Consider the following 16,152-nt stretch of genomic DNA (forward strand, 5'->3'; position numbering starts at 1 on the left):
GAAGATGTCCCTGCCCACGGCAGGGGGGTTGGACTAGATGACCTTTAGAGGTCCCTTCCAACCCAAACTATTCTATGATTCTTTCTAAGCTCTTTTTGATTATTGTTGCATATAAACATTTTATCCTTTTGGCTACCACTTATGTGTCTTCATTTTTAAGTAGCTTCCTTTCCTGGTCCTAACATAGTACTAGCAGTAAATTATTTGGCTTCTTTTTGTTTCTGCCTCAATACACACAGAATGTGTTTTGCAATTCTTAAGAGAGTGGCTCTGTTAAGGCCCTTGGAAGAGGAATTTTAAAATTCATAAAACTGAATGTGATATCCTATAAACAAACTATGTTTAATATCTAAAAAAAATATATTCACTACTTAAGTGAAACTACAACTGAGGATTTGCGAGATACTGGACTTTAATCCTTCTATTGCTCGTTCTTACTGCTCTCAAAGTACAAAATTTAAGGTATTTCAGTAGCTGTCCGAAACGTGCTCAAATTCTTGAAATGCTGTAACAGAGTTCTAAAAATATTGTGTTTTTAAACAGAACCAAGGCAGATTTAAGTAAAGATAATTTTGAAAATGCACTTAAAATTATGTAATAAAATTAAAGCAAGCTATATACTCACTAATGAAATACAAGAACTGTTTAAAAATGCAGAGCCATACTAAGTTTTTAAGTATGGGCAGTGTACAAAATTAAATCAATTAAGCAGGAGGGGAGATTTAATAAAAAATGATTGCTGTATGTTTCAGCTGAGGCTTTTTCATTCAGCAAATAGCTAACACCATTCAATGTTACTGATATTGCAGCAGAGCTACCAAAACGTGTGTGTGTGTACATGCTTCAGTGACTTCACTGCCAAGTCTAGCATCTTAACTGAAGAGGTTACAAATGTTGGGGTGATGATACTGATGGCCTTTGTACTGTTACGGCTGAGAAGTGTATGGGGACACAAGCCTCCAGCACTGGTCAAACAGACAGATAGGATAAAATGTTTTAAACCAGCTAAACCTAGATTGACAGATATACTCAAATCGGTGCCCTAAAGAGTACCAGGTGGTTTTTAGAAACGAATGGACAAAACAAACAAGAGAGCTGGGTTCTCAGATGTATTTACTAAAAGACTAGAAAATTTTACTACAATCACATGCAATGGCATTCAGTACTAGAATGGCTAATCCACCTTGTTAATTCACGTCTGCTCTACAAAGTTTTCCCCTCTATAATTCTTAAACTCTAAGCAGGTCTGGCCGTTATTCATCTTGAGATTCTGAGAAGCTTAAAGCCTTGGATTAGATGATCACAAAGAATTTCCATTTAGTTCTTGAACTAAAAAATGTACACTTGGAAGCAATGCCTTTAATTTTACTTAAAAAGAAACAAGCAAACAAACAAACAACCAGAAAAGCCTGCATGGAATTTGAAATGTGTTGTTTATACTTGTGTTCCACATTAAGTAGACAGGACATCTAGAACCAAAACAGAGTAGGTCCTCAAGACAGTAATATTAGACAACATTTTTATTTAAGAAGAGATATTTCAAGAATGAATATTCCATGGTTTGATCATGGCTTTTCAATATAGCAGGCCTTCTGACTGCCTCTTTCTACATCAATTTATATTCGTTGTGCTATGCACAATAAAATAGGGCAGGGCTATGCCACAAACACCCTGAAGGCCACACAGCCAAATGGAAAAACCGCTGAATGCAGAAAGAGGATTTCTGCAGATTTATTGAGGCAGTAGAACAAAAAGGCCAAAAGAAAGCTTCTCAGACCTATTAAACTAAGGTTTTTTTCTTTTTTCCCCTTTAAAAAGAACTTTTGCAGATTTCACCATTTATTGACATGATACGAATGCTAGCATTTTTGTCTTGTATTTTCTTTGGTTTTAGTTTCCCGGGTGTCTTTTGATTTCGGTTTTCACTCCTGTTCTCCACACAGAAGAGCTCAGTAAACTTTTTTGTACTTTGTAATATTTGAAAGGACAGAAAATGGCAACAATCAAATTTCAGATGGCTGTGGCAAGTAAACTTGCAGTTGCCACAACCATTCTACAGGAACCTGATTTAGACCCCAATAAACTAGACCATACGCTTACGAAAGAGCAGAACCATCTTTTGGAGATGTAAAAATGTTTTTAAAATAAATTTACATTTTCAAATGTAAAAGTAGCTCTCCTTTCTGGGTTAAGCATTTAGTGGCAAAACATGGTAAGCTTTGACACCGAAGGTTAACTACTGCCACTGAATATTAGTCCTGTCTGTCCTTATAAGATCTAAAATAAATTACCTTTTTCATTTGATAATTTTATCTCTAATCCTAGGAATCAAGGCGTCATTTCTGGAAACAAATGACAGTTATAAACACTGCAAGGTACTGAGTGTTGGTGGAAACAAATTGTAACTGAAGCAGTTTCAGCTTCAAACTCTGTAGATAGATCCAGTGATAATCCAATGCTAATCTGCCTCTGAGTACCTTGATTGTTTGGCTCTTTTGTAACACAGTTTCACCCTCATTAACATACAGACATATATTCACGACTATCTCCTCAATATGTAGATGCTGTAGGTTTGAGGGTTTTTTTGGCTTCTAGTTATCACTACCAAAATTGGAGACATTTTAATTTTAATTGCTCCCATTTAATTTAAAGCTGACTTAAACGCTTCAAAATAACATTCTGTGCCCAGAATGCAAGCTAGGAAAAAAAAATCTAGAAAAAACTCTAAATTATAATTGATATGTGGTTAATTGAATCCAGACACCCCCCCCAATTATAATTAATATGTGGTTATTAATAGTATTTTAAATTTTATTATACTTACTATTCAGGATCTGAAACAAGGTCCAGAGCCTTCATTACATCTTCTAGCAGAGTGTCAGGTATAAAACCATTATCTGAAGAAGTAGCAAAGCTTCTCATTAGGAAAAGAAACAAAATGCTTTCCAGGAATACAAATTTTATTAAAGAATACAAATACTGCATATCTTTATCTCTAAAATTTGCAAACAAACGGTGGGGTCCTAGAAGAAACATAGTTTTCAAACACTTCTCTCCCACCTTAAAAAAAATGAGGAGTGCAATACAGAAACTGCGGGTTTATCATTCATACACTTAGAAGCTTAATACTTGCTAAGAATTCAATCTCTTTATAGCAATCTCCATTTGATACCATGGGAAAATAACTGTATATTTTTACCCTTTTGATTAGTTAAAATAATACCTGAATTTTAGACATCCTCTGTTTTCCAAAACATAAGAAAATTTTCAGTGTATGCCACATACATTCAAGAACAAAATTTCATGAAGAATGCAATCATAGTGGATCAGTTATTTTATGAAAATGTAATATACGATAAATCAAATTATAGTTAAGCTTTATGTTAATTACCAACAACATTACATGGTTAAAAAGCTTATGCTCTAAGAAGTCTACTTCCTACTGCACAATGTTGGACTCAACTTCCCTTACTGCAGAATTCTCATAAAATTTCTTCATGTCACTTGTAGATTGACTACTGTATTGAAAATTTCTTGTCTTAAGTACTAAGTATTTCATTCCTCTCTTAATCAGCTCAGGTGTAAACAGCATATTACCCTGGCATGGAAAGGACAATGGGTTTGAAAGTTCAGTATTTGGAACAAATTTTAGAAAATAATGGTCCTATTTTTGAAGAGATACCCTACACAATGCAGTATTCATTACTATTTGGAATTTGTGTCTACTGAATGAGTACATTTCGATTATAAAATCTGATTTCCGCAAGAAGTACAGCCCTTACCCTCAGGGTCATATGTCTGGAAAACCCTTCTAGCTTGTTCTGAAGGCGCTTCAGGAGCAACAAGGGCCATATCCTTAGGGAAAAAAAAAAAAGAAGAAAACTTTCAGAGTATTCTTAATTCAAATACAGATTACTAAGGAAATACACAGGTTTAGACCTTAAATTAATGAAAATTTAAATACAAAAGAAAAATTACAGTAATTTGGCAATATTGCTGATAGTGACGTAAAACAATCAAGAAATATGTTAAAGATTGTTCCACAAACTTCCAGACAAATTTTATGTAAGTCTTTTCACGCAGATGTTGTGGCACAAAAGCTACTTGGAGACTACATGTGTTATGTGGAGATTTAGATTTATAGTATCATTCTTTATATCTGAAAACACATATACATGTACCAGTGAAATTTAATGTGTACTATGCATACATTGAAACATATAAAAATTACTGAGATAGAAAGCTGTGAGAGAATGTTTCGAAGGCCATTTCACAGAATGGCAGAACACAAATTTGTTAGCTGCATGAAAAAGTATGTTTTCAATAGTAGCTATTGTAATGCTTTTATTTATCTGTGACTTTTTAAATCTCAAATACAATCATGCTTTCCAAAACACATGCAGAGAGGCACATGTCTATCTCCTATTGTAAAACCAGCAAAAAGCATATTCCTCTGGTTTTATGCCAAAAACATTATTATAAAAGAAGTTAAATTGATAAGTTATTCAAAGGAAATGAAAGGTGGCATAAAAGCTAAGAAACGCACCTATTCAAGATACCCTTTAGTTTAAAAAGATACAAAGACTTGATGTTCAAATAGAGCACGAAATTCCAAAATAGAGCTCCAAAAACTGCTCCTAGGAGTACTTAAATCCTATATCTCCTCTTGCAAATTTATGATCGCCTATGTTGTTTTTCACATAGAAAGGAAAATGAAAAACTTGCTCAGAGGGAAACACTGCATTTCACAATACCCCCTCTATAGTTTTTCCTCCTGTCAAAGTGAAAATGTAATGTTACCTGCTGTGCTATGAACAGTAAACACAAACCCCCAGAAATAGCAGCACTGACATTACTCTGAATAACATTAAACCCTGGGAAACACGTTTTTGTTCATATTGTATTAAGTAAATGGATTTGTTACAAATCAAAAAGTTACCTTAAACTGTTTCATAAAGTATACATAATCTTTTTATTTCCTGATCATTTCAACTTTGCTTTCTGAAGATGACTTAGATTTTCTTGAAAGAGAAAATCACGTTAACATCCTCTCATTATACCTGTATGTGCCACCATACCAGTGGTGATTAGTACAATTAGTACAATTAGTACAATTTAGACCAGTGAACTTTGGTCTAAGTTGTACAAGTCTGTATTACTTCATTTGAAGGAAGGCACAGAAAAGAAATCAGAAAATGTAGAATTAAAAGATGCATAGTGACCTACTGTTCTTTTACCAGATTAAGAAAACTGCTTCAGGAAAAGAACAGAAACGAATCATACATTTGACCAGAATTCCACTCTTAACCAGTTTCTCTTAATAGCTGACTCCAAATCAGTCAAGAATTTAAAGTATACACCTAATGGCATCCAGCATATACTTAAAAACTTTCCTGAATGAAAGCCAACTGCCTAGGACACACAAAAAGGGATAACATGGAACACGACATACACTTAACAGGCAACAATTTTACTTTGAACACATGAATGATACAGCTATTGCAGGCATAAGGTGCATACAGTGGGGATTACAGAGCTCCTCTCATTTCCACGTACAGAAGAGAGAAATATTTGGTCTTCTACAGGATTTCTTTTTATTATTTATAAATATATATATATAAAATACATATTTATACTATTTATTTCTTTACCGAGAGGGTGGTCAAACACTGGAAGAGGCTTCCTAGAGAGGTCATCGATGCCCCAAGCCTGTCAGTGTTTAAGAGGCATTTGGACAATGCCCCTAATAACATGCTTTAACTTTTGGTCAGCCCTGAATTGGTCAAGCAGTTGGAGTAGGTGATCATTGTAGGTCCCTTCCAACTGAAATAGTCTATTGTATTCTATTCTGCACATACACTGTAAAATTTGATAATATATGACTAACTCTTAAATAATTTGGAATACTCCAGAATTGGAAAAGTTTCATTTTGGGGGGTCAATATTACAAAACATATTAAGCAGGAGTAGATTTCACTATCAGTGAATTATAGTACACTATTGCAATTAGTTCTCAGTTTAAAATAGATGATGGCATAGTATATAGAGCTTATTAACAACAAAATGACCAGTGATTTCTATATTCAGGATTTAACTCTTAAAGAGGGGATATTTTTATGGTAGTTCTTATTAATGAATTAGCAGCTCATGGACGCAGTGTAACAAGGGAGAACTCTTGAAATTTCCATGGTTTGGAAGGATACCACCAAAGTAATTAACAACTGCACAGACATATTATTTCAAATGCAAACTACATAGTTCTACTTTGGTTTATGATTATGCAGTTCTTTCCATAAAACCTGAATGTAATCCAAGAATAAAGACTATCATTTGCGTTGTCCTCCCTCCCCCCAAATGATCTTGTTAATGTAGTACTTTCCACAGGTTCACGTGATGCAAAACAGATTTTAAAAAATAAGTCTCCTGCAACTACCAACAAATTCTTTTTTGATACTCCAATTGCAAATACTGTGTATTTCTGTTGGCATTTTAATTTTCCAGGTCCTTAGTTATTTCAGTGCATGTGTACATGGGAAGAACTTAGAATGCATTACTCAATACTGAAAATTCCCCATGTCTTTCAACTGAACTTTTAAATATGGTAAAGCTTCCCAATTATTACATATTAACACTTTTTATTCATTAAATGTGATTTACTGATGCTCTAAGGAAGTAATTTCAGGAAGAAACTTAGAAAAGTTACCTGCCTTGGAGAGATGATCACACACACACACACACACACCCTTATCTTCAAAATAATTCTAACCTTTCACTGAGACTGTTATCCTATACATAGTTAAAAAGGCAAGATTTTAATCCGGTATATACAAATCCCATGCACCCCCTAACTTAGCATGTCATTCATTTCCAGTATTCAGAAAAATTTAAAAGTTCAACTAGTCCATATATTTATATCTAGGGGAAAAAAAAGTAACATACCTCCTTCAGGCAGCAAAACTGAAAACGTGACAAACATCTAACAAAAATGTACTTCAGCTGCCCAAGCTGATATTTCAATACATGTGCCAAAATATACCCCCCACCCCAGCCTTATGAATTGTCTTTTGATGTATCCCATGCATTGAAAGTTCCATATAAGGGAATGCCATCAACAGTTAATTCTAATAATTATTTCCAATACTAAGTACAACATGTCCCAAAAATCATGTTTCACTCGTTGGCTCTTGTGATACACAAACAAGTCGTTTTATATTACTTTGAAAAGTTATTCTCATCAGTAGTACCAGTTATTTTAAGATCCCATGTTTACCCTCAGAGGCAAAAAATACTCTTCATAAGTTTTAATGAAAACATTCCAGAAGTTTACATTCTACAAATCAAAAGCAAATGGCTAAGTTACACTGACATCCTGGCTATGAATTTTTACAAAGATCCTGCCCTAAAAGACCTGTTGCCCCTGAAAATTAAATCTGTTCACATATGGACTGCTTTACAGTTCTACACTACCACTGTTGAGTGATATGTGGAAGAATTACATATTGTAGTACTAACTTTCTTCTTAAAAATTTGCCTAAAGACAATATAGAAACACTGATAATTTATCAACAATTTAACTTGCTATAATTTAATCAGATCTGAAAGAATGAACGTTATTTAATCCAGTCTTGTATTACAGAGAAAAGTGTGTATTTTTCAATGCTATCATCAGTGGCTTTCAAGCCAGCAACTTTTCCAAAATGGTTTCCTAAGAAAACAAGGTTGATGGGATCTCTGAAACCGATTCCCATCTCTCTAGCTGACTTCTGAATCCATCGCCCAATTTCAATTTTGACAGAGGGAATAGAGTCTTATGACTGGTTGTTGAAACTGGAAGCCAGGCAGGGAGGAAACGTACAAGTTTGTGTGCCCACCGAGGGAAGGCAGAACCCTGCTGTGAATCGCTGTGCTTGGCAACAGGTAGACAACCATTCAAACACCACAGGCACAAGCCCAGACTTGTGACTGCATGCCTGGCTGTTGTTAGGTGGACCATCGCAGGAGACAAGTGGTGGGTTACTATAGCAGGTATTTGCGTGTGTGGGAGAGGGAGAAAGAGAGGTGCAAGACAGAGATGGAAAGGGAAAGAGTAAAAAAACATTTAAGAAAGGGTCTAGGAGGCAAGCTGCTGGAAGACAGGCTTCAGATGGTCTGCTCTTACATAACATGCTTTGACTTAGAAGCGCTTCCATATGTAGTTTTAAATTAACATGACTCGAAGTAGTTGTACTGTTTCACTAGCTACCCAGGGGAGCAACCTTAGATTTCTTCAAAGAACATTGCTATATTAAGGTTCACATCAGTCCTGGGGGCTTCAGAGATAGCAAAACATTTGGTGAAGTTCTGACAGATGTTGGGGAGGGAGGTGGCAGGAAGAGATCAGACCAGAAATCCAAAAATAATTCGGTAAAAGCATAGGTCTAATAAAGAGTAGAATAATGGGCTGACTCAGTATAGACTTTCGCTTATCTCTTTACTCAACTGAAGTGGATTTTCAAAAATAATTGCAGTTGAGGTGGAAGGAACAGATTGCCAGGAAAACTGAGATGAAATTTTGATCCACCTAGGACGGTGGAAAAGAGTCTACGCATTCCTATCATTTATGCTAGAGAGGAACAGAAGTCCTTATCCAATGACAGCCATCCACAATCCAGTGTTGTGAAGATTTTTGAGTCTGGGGGGATCAGATAGTTTAATCACTGTTCCTGGTCCAGATGTAATGGTGGGGACTATGGTCAACTTACTGAGGTCCTGATAACAGAACTGCCCCAACCATGTCAAAACCACTGGGGTCCTGTTCTGTTCTACTCTGAGTGGGACTCAAGGGACAAGCTAAACTGGGTGAAATACAAATCTGCCTCTTCAACCACGCATGCCACCAGAAACACAACTAAGAAAGAAGTAGCAGTTTTTAGCAGTATGGGAAGTAAAAAGATAAAACTCAGATCAATCCTAATACTGTGAAACTACCCAAGCAACACCTGATGCATGGTGCAGAGGCAAGAATGTCATTCACTTAATCTCACTGTGGAGCTGGTTCAAAAAGAAGTAAGGTTCTTTTGGAGATTATCTTTTGAAAGAGAAAAGACACGTCATACAATCCTACTGATGTACTATGTAACTGTATCATTATCATTTGGATGCATAGGTCTTTCACACATGACCAGAATGCATTTCAAACTGGATAGTGCTCTAAAATAAGAATGTGAAGCTTCAGTTCCTCCTGTGGCTGTAATCCATTTGCAACAGATCTCCAGATCCACAAGAGCCACATCCAATGTCAGTACCCCAGAGAACAGAGACAGACAGAGAAGGTTTCTTTTTCAAATGGTGAAAGGATCCTGCTACCAAAGGCAGAACTGATGAAATGCTCTTTACAGCCTGAGAAGTAACAACCCACTTAACTGAGGGAGAATAGACTGAACGCAGCTTTATTTGGAGGCAAGGAGCAGAAGTGTCATACGTAGCACCACATATACAAATGAGGTTATGTGTCCTAAAGGTGTCAGATACTGTTTTACTTGCAGAGACTGGCTAGGAAGCAAACGAAAGAATAAAATTTAACATAGACTGGTATCAGTTCACAAGTAGGAAAGTTATCATCACTACAGAAGTAAAAATAGGTTCAAAGTCTTGCAGTGATATAAAATTTAGTTGTTGATTCGCATTGAGATTGAGAAGATTGAACAGAACCTGGGCATTGCTTGAAATTAAATAACAGCTTTCTTGTAGGTCTTCCTACGAGCTAATTATCAAATCAAGGAAAGAGGGAGAGTCCTTAAGATCTGAAATGAGAGGCTGTTATTACTGTCATACAAAGAATTGAACAAGTATGGAAAGGCCACAAATCTTGTTTCCTCTTAGGTACCACTGAAGAGATGTTGAGATTGCTGAGGTATGCAGTTACTGGTTCTAAAACTACTCACCAACATAGCATCTACTGTCAACTTAAGCAAACTATTGTGAAAGGTCCCTGAAAAGGGACAGAGTTGGAGAATTATGCTGTGGAAACAAAGCAAATCAAATCCTAGAGCCCTCAACTGTAAAGTCCATACTAAAGCATTTGATGTTATTTGACATAAATGTAGTTTGAAAGACTACCAGTCTGGCTCTGAACAGAGAGATGGCCAATGAAGACTAGTTCAAGACTCCCATTTGTGTTCAGGGACATCATCTGCACCAACAGTTTGGAAGGGCCACTGCCCATAGTTGTTGCAGTGATGGAAGTATCCTCTACAGACTGCTTACAATGCTTTTCTTGCGCTGGCTGGTGGAATATGAGATCGCTCTGCAGCATATTATCTTCTATGAGAGAAGGCATTAAAAAATGTCAAACAACTGGAAAATACCCACAGAATACTTGAAAGAGTAAAAGATTTTCCTGCTTGAGAACTGTATATGGAAGAACTGAAGGAAAGGTCCTTGACTTAGCCATCACTATACAAGAGCTCTGCAGCCACAACTGTTTCCACTTCAGAATGGCAGGTGTCAAAGATCATATATTGTATCCTCAGCCTTGAAGAGGGGCTTTGGGTCTACCTGGGATTCAGAAAAGCCAAAAGAAAATCCTTTCCTTGAATGAGAGAGGGAAAAGACACAAAAGGAAACATGCCACCCTCAAGGCAGTAGAGTTCTTATCATGGGTCAGAAAATAAAATACAGGCCTTGTAATTCAGACCGGCAAAAGATGACACAGTTTATCTGAAAGCGTTCATCAAGGGGTAGAGGTGGTGGTGGAGGAGAAACATTCACGGTAAGCAATTTGTTTCAACAAGGTGGTTGAAAGGAAGCAAACTGCTCTAGCTGCACTCTGCCTTGTGAATAAGAGTGAAAGGATTGCATTTACTCTACAGTACCTGCAGTACCTTGCTGGTACTGCAAACGGAAGAGAGTTCTCAATAGAGCAGAATTAAAAGCTACATATGGACTACTACTTCAGATCCTTTTTCACCTTCACCTATACTACTCAGACAGAAAAGGGAGCCTACTTGATCCAAGGGTGGGGTAAGGCTGTGGAGGAAAAGCAAACACAAACCAAAGAATTAGTAACACAGAAATCTACAGTGAGCACACTGTCAGCCTATCCATCTGGAAAGCAGGGCTTTTAACACACACTCAACTAAGTTATGGAAACCACAATATACGCTCCATTCCTGTGGGAGAGGATGGTTTAATGAGACAGCCAACAAAAAAAGCCACAGCATTGCAGCTTTTAAAATATAAGAGAAACTCAAACTACAGTAAATACATGTTTAACAGTTACATTGCCACAGATGTTGGCGGTTTAGTTCAAAACACTACAAGAAGGCAACAATTCACTTGTTGACACGTAAAAAAATAAGAGCTTCTTCACCATGTTCCCTGCTTTGAAGGACAGATTACAAGAGATTACTGTAAAACAATAAAGATTAGGTATGTAGTCCTTTTTTTATTCACAGTTACTAACTTGTTTTGCTCATCATCACACAACAAAGTCTTTGTTTTGAAAGCAAAAATACATTATTGGAATTAGAGACCAGGAGTCAGCAAATTTGAGTTTACTGGAATTCTTATCTAATTACTGAATTACATATTACCCTCCAGTCACAAGTTTAATCCGAAAGGGCAGCTTTTCAAACCACCTGTTGTCTGCCATATTCGGATATCTTTTTTTTTATTGGAGGACAGAATACAGTGCTATACAAATGCCAAACTTTATTCCTAAGAGGAACCAAACTGGAAGTGGGCAAATTCCATGGTTTATGAGTTCCAAAAACTTCACAATATAATTCACTCAAGATGAATGGTAGCTTCTATTATCATGCTACTTTTTTTCTACTTAAAAAAATTAATATCTGTATTAAATACTATTTCTATATCTAATACTATTTCAGCCTATAGACATGAAGCGTTTGCTATACAACCCGTGGTGAGCATTAACATATTAACTATATTTGGCAATTACAATAAGGAGGTGGGAAATGAACAAGTATGACAGGAACATTGGATAGCAGAGTTCAAAGCCAGTGAAGATGTACTGCAGAAATTCACATCTTCCTAAATACAGTTCTCCCACTACTGAAAGCTGCACTTACATGTTGGAAACCAGCTTCAAGTGTTCAGTTTCCCACTTAAACCATATAATTGTCTCTTGGGATGATGAAAACCCTCTGGTTTGCTTCAATCCAGAATGATGAAATGTTTTTGAAAATGGACCAGATTAATTATTTTATAACTCCAATATGACAAAAATATTTCTAAAGGACAATATTAGCCTGGTGAATTATTCTAACAGTAATATCTTATGGCTTTACATGTGAAATGTATGAGCTCTATGAAGTAATTAAGAAAACAATATATTAATAATGCCATGTAGTCCACTGTTATTTTGTACTGTTAAGTAGTATTTTAGGGAATCTTTATATGCACGTGTTGATATACATATGGAGAAAATACTAAATATTCACCAACTTTACACATTTTCACATATTATAGAACCAGTATCGCCTTTTATGTTCATATTTGAATTTGGTATTTCAGGTAGCTAATTCCAGTAGTAGCAGAATAGAGCAATTAGCTTCTATGAAAAACAGTATGTTTATTCCTTTAATTAATACAAAACTTGTGATATTTTTCTCTCTAAAGCTGTATTATACAGTAAAGCCCATCTCACATCACACCAATTACATTCATTTTCTTAACTATGCAGAGGCAGTCACTGAACTTTTCTTCTAAGTACATCCACACTGTCTCAGTATTTCCATACCAAAGTGTCTTTAACTTATTCAAGTCTTAGACTGACAACTTTGGCACCCCTCTGTAACACAAAACAGTTTTTTTTAAAGTACAAATAAAAATGTATATGCATATAAAGATTCCCTAAACTATCAATTGGTAGACCAAAATGGCATTGGACTCCCTATAATACAAATTAAAATGAGAAAATATATAATATATTTCATACCCTTCTTATGTAAAACAAACCAACTCTGGAAAAAATGCATTTAAATACTGTTATGAGGCTACTTCAATTTTAGAAACAAACAAATATATTATTCCGATAGCTAATCAAATGCGACTTCTGATGTTATATAAGGGGTGAAATAAAGGTAGAAAATTAAGGTAATGTCTTAAATATCACTAAATGTGCTTCACCTCTGCTAGGAAGAGTTAAAAGCTTCCTCCATCATAGACACTCCCCTACCCCCCTTCCTTTGTATTTTTTTCCTCCTTCCACATTTAGACTTTCAATTCATTCATTCACATATCCTAACCTGAAAGTAGAGCTGCCTTATCGAAAGAGGTCAAAGATGTTATTCTGTACACAACAAAGTTGCTATCAGTATGAAAGAAGACAATAAAGGGAGGAAAAACTCATTTTTGAGTGCTTCTCAAAAAGTGGTTAGAAATGGATTGCTAAGGGTATTTGTGATTGTACTTGTAAAGGATGAAATCAGATGCTGTATATGGATTCACTCTAATGTTCCCAGGGATTCAACAGCTGTCACATGCATTAAGGTTCTGCAGATCAAACAACAGCTAAAACCCAAACTGATTTCAACCAGCTTCCTGCCATTTATAAAATTACCTAAGTATTGCCTTGATACGTTTGATATTGTATCAAATATAGCTGGAACCACCATTAGTTTCACACCTAAAAGGGATACAGAATGATACAACGATGTTCTCAGCCCGTGTTTCTATGTGGTGTGTTGACTTTCAGAATTTACTTGATACAGTGACATATACATTATACAACTGCATTTAGGAATGACTTTGATGCATTTAGTATTTGCAAGCCAGTCTGCATATACTACCAAACTACCAACTTTCAGAAACAATGCATCATTTAAGTTATAGTCAAAATATTGTTTCATGGAGACGACTGCACATTAGTCTCAAATATGTTCCCATAGCCTACTGCTAATCTTTAAAAATCAGACAAAAGTTTGTTTCTTAACCAACTGAAATACAAACTCACGAAACGGAAAGTAAACAGAGCATATGCTTTGAAGGGAACTAGGAGGTTGGAAAACTGAATAAATAGATGACTACTAGAATAACTTTTCTTCCTAACTGTATTTAAAATAGACTTGAAATGATTAAGGAATACAATTTTTCTAAAAATGGTTAATGTGATATTCATGGTCATTACTTAAGCATATTTTCTTTGTAAGTTTTCCAATTCCGAAGTGCTCCTACAATGTATTAAATTGAGAGGTTAGCAGTTCATGGGAAATTACTTCAGTTTTCATTTGTGGATTTAGAAAAGGTTCTCTTCATTGCACTGGCTTTCTTTTCTTCCTTCTTTCATCCCTCCTTCCTTCCTTCATTTCAAAGGGCATCTCATGCAACAAGTGGTAGTGTTTTATTTTGAATTTTACATCTAAATTTTGCTGGATCAAAAGTTCCTATTGGAACTGCTAGAACTACTCCCCCTGCCCCATTTTACAAGTTTTCATCTAGGCTTGGAAACAGCACGCAAGGAGTCAGCACAAAGTCATTCTCTCATCTACCTCAGCACAAACCAGTATCAAAACGTGTAACATTTCAGGAGAAAGAATTCAGTGACACAAAAATTGGAACAACTCAAACAAACACATGAAAAGTGGTATCATCTAAGCAGCCCTACTCTCAACTATTTCATATATAAAAACTGAACCTCCCCCTCTGAAAGAAAACAGATGGATGAGAAGTCTTTTCTCAAAAGGAATTAATTTGCTTATTTGCTTAGGGGCATATACAATTACATTTCATGGTCTGTATCAGCCAACCATAAACAATGTCCTTAAATGATCATTGTGAAAGCTATATATAATGGGATCAATATTAAAAATTTTCTAAAACTTTAGAGAACATATAGATATGACTAAATGGCTGAAATTAGTCAGAGAATTGGGGTAAACACAGTGAATACAATTCTTTTAGGATGGTAAATCCCAAATAATTGGTTAGATTAACATTCAGAGTCTTATGTCTCTCAGTTTAATGACCTCTACATTACAATTTCTGTGTCTCAACTCTAAGAACAAATAATGCAAAACCTCATTACCTCTTTATGATCTGAGCAGTAAGTCCTCATAATTGCTACTCATTATTATGGGATGCACAGCAATTTTGACAAGAGCAATACAAGCATTACAGGACCTTGACCTAATTCCTAAATGCTCTCACTTCAGAATTTCTGCCACAAATTGTCAAAATGCCTACCACTGCCCAAAGATTCATTTCTCCAGTGTTCAAAGGCATCAACTTCTTTACCACCCAACCTCAGGAACTGGAAGACCACCCAGAATGCTCTTTAATACTTTTCACATACAATTTCCTCAACATATATGGGTATATTATTGTACTCCAGTCCTGATAAAAGTCAATAATGTGACCTTAGATTCCACGGTTATGTCTTTCTCTTCCTAGCTCCACGTTTTTAGTTACTGTACTAGGCTAAAAAAAAGATAAAATCTGTATAGCTGGATCTCCATTTCAAGGCCTCTTTATAATTGTGTGGCAGGGTCTCAGATCACACTCCATCCTTTTAATAATACCTGAAAGACCCAAAAATCCTGAGTAACTAGAGTCCTACCTGACTAGTTACTTACCTGATCATCATAGAGTGATGATCCCATATCACCAACGCTAAAATCAGAAAATCCAAGTCAGGCCCACTAAAATCCTTAAAGCTTTAGTACAGTCTCTCGACTCAGGATGTAATAATAGAATCATAGAATCATAGAATAGTTTGGGTTGGAAGGGACCTCTAAAGGTCATCTAGTGCAACCCCCCTGCCGTGGGCAGGGACATCTTCAACCAGATCAGGTTGCTCAGAGCCCCGTCCAACCTGACCTGGAATGTTTCCAGGGATGGGGCATCCACCACCTCTCTGGGCAACCTGTGCCAGTGCTTCACCACCCTCAGCATAAAAAATGTCTTCCTTAGACCTAGTCTAAATCTACCCCCCTTTAGTTTAAAGCCATTCCCCCTTGTCCTGTCGCAACAGGCCCTGCCAAAAAGTTTGCTGCCATCTTTTTTAGAAGCCTCCTTGAAGTACTGACAGGCTGCAAGAAGGTCTCCCCGAAGCCTTCTCTTCTCCAGGCTGAACAACCCCAACTCTCTCAGCCTTTCTTCATAGGAGAGGTGTTCCATCCCCCTGATCATTTTCATGGCCCTCTTCTGGAC

General features: G+C 36.2%; 1 protein-coding gene across 1 annotated transcript in view; it reads right to left on the minus strand.

Annotated features, from left to right (window-relative positions):
* FAM188A (family with sequence similarity 188 member A) overlaps window positions 1–16,152 on the minus strand; it is a 52,969-nt gene that overhangs the window by 10,409 nt on the left and 26,408 nt on the right. Inside the window, exons 11-12 of the mRNA XM_009275695.1 lie at window positions 3,783–3,855; window positions 2,825–2,897 (exon numbers count right to left, since the gene is read on the minus strand). Of these exons, the coding sequence (XP_009273970.1) occupies window positions 2,825–2,897; window positions 3,783–3,855 (146 nt within the window). The remainder of the gene's footprint in view (window positions 1–2,824; window positions 2,898–3,782; window positions 3,856–16,152) is intronic.

Source organism: Aptenodytes forsteri, unplaced genomic scaffold, assembly GCF_000699145.1.
Source record: "Aptenodytes forsteri isolate BGI_AS27 unplaced genomic scaffold, ASM69914v1 Scaffold172, whole genome shotgun sequence".
Lineage (NCBI taxonomy): Eukaryota > Metazoa > Chordata > Aves > Sphenisciformes > Spheniscidae > Aptenodytes > Aptenodytes forsteri.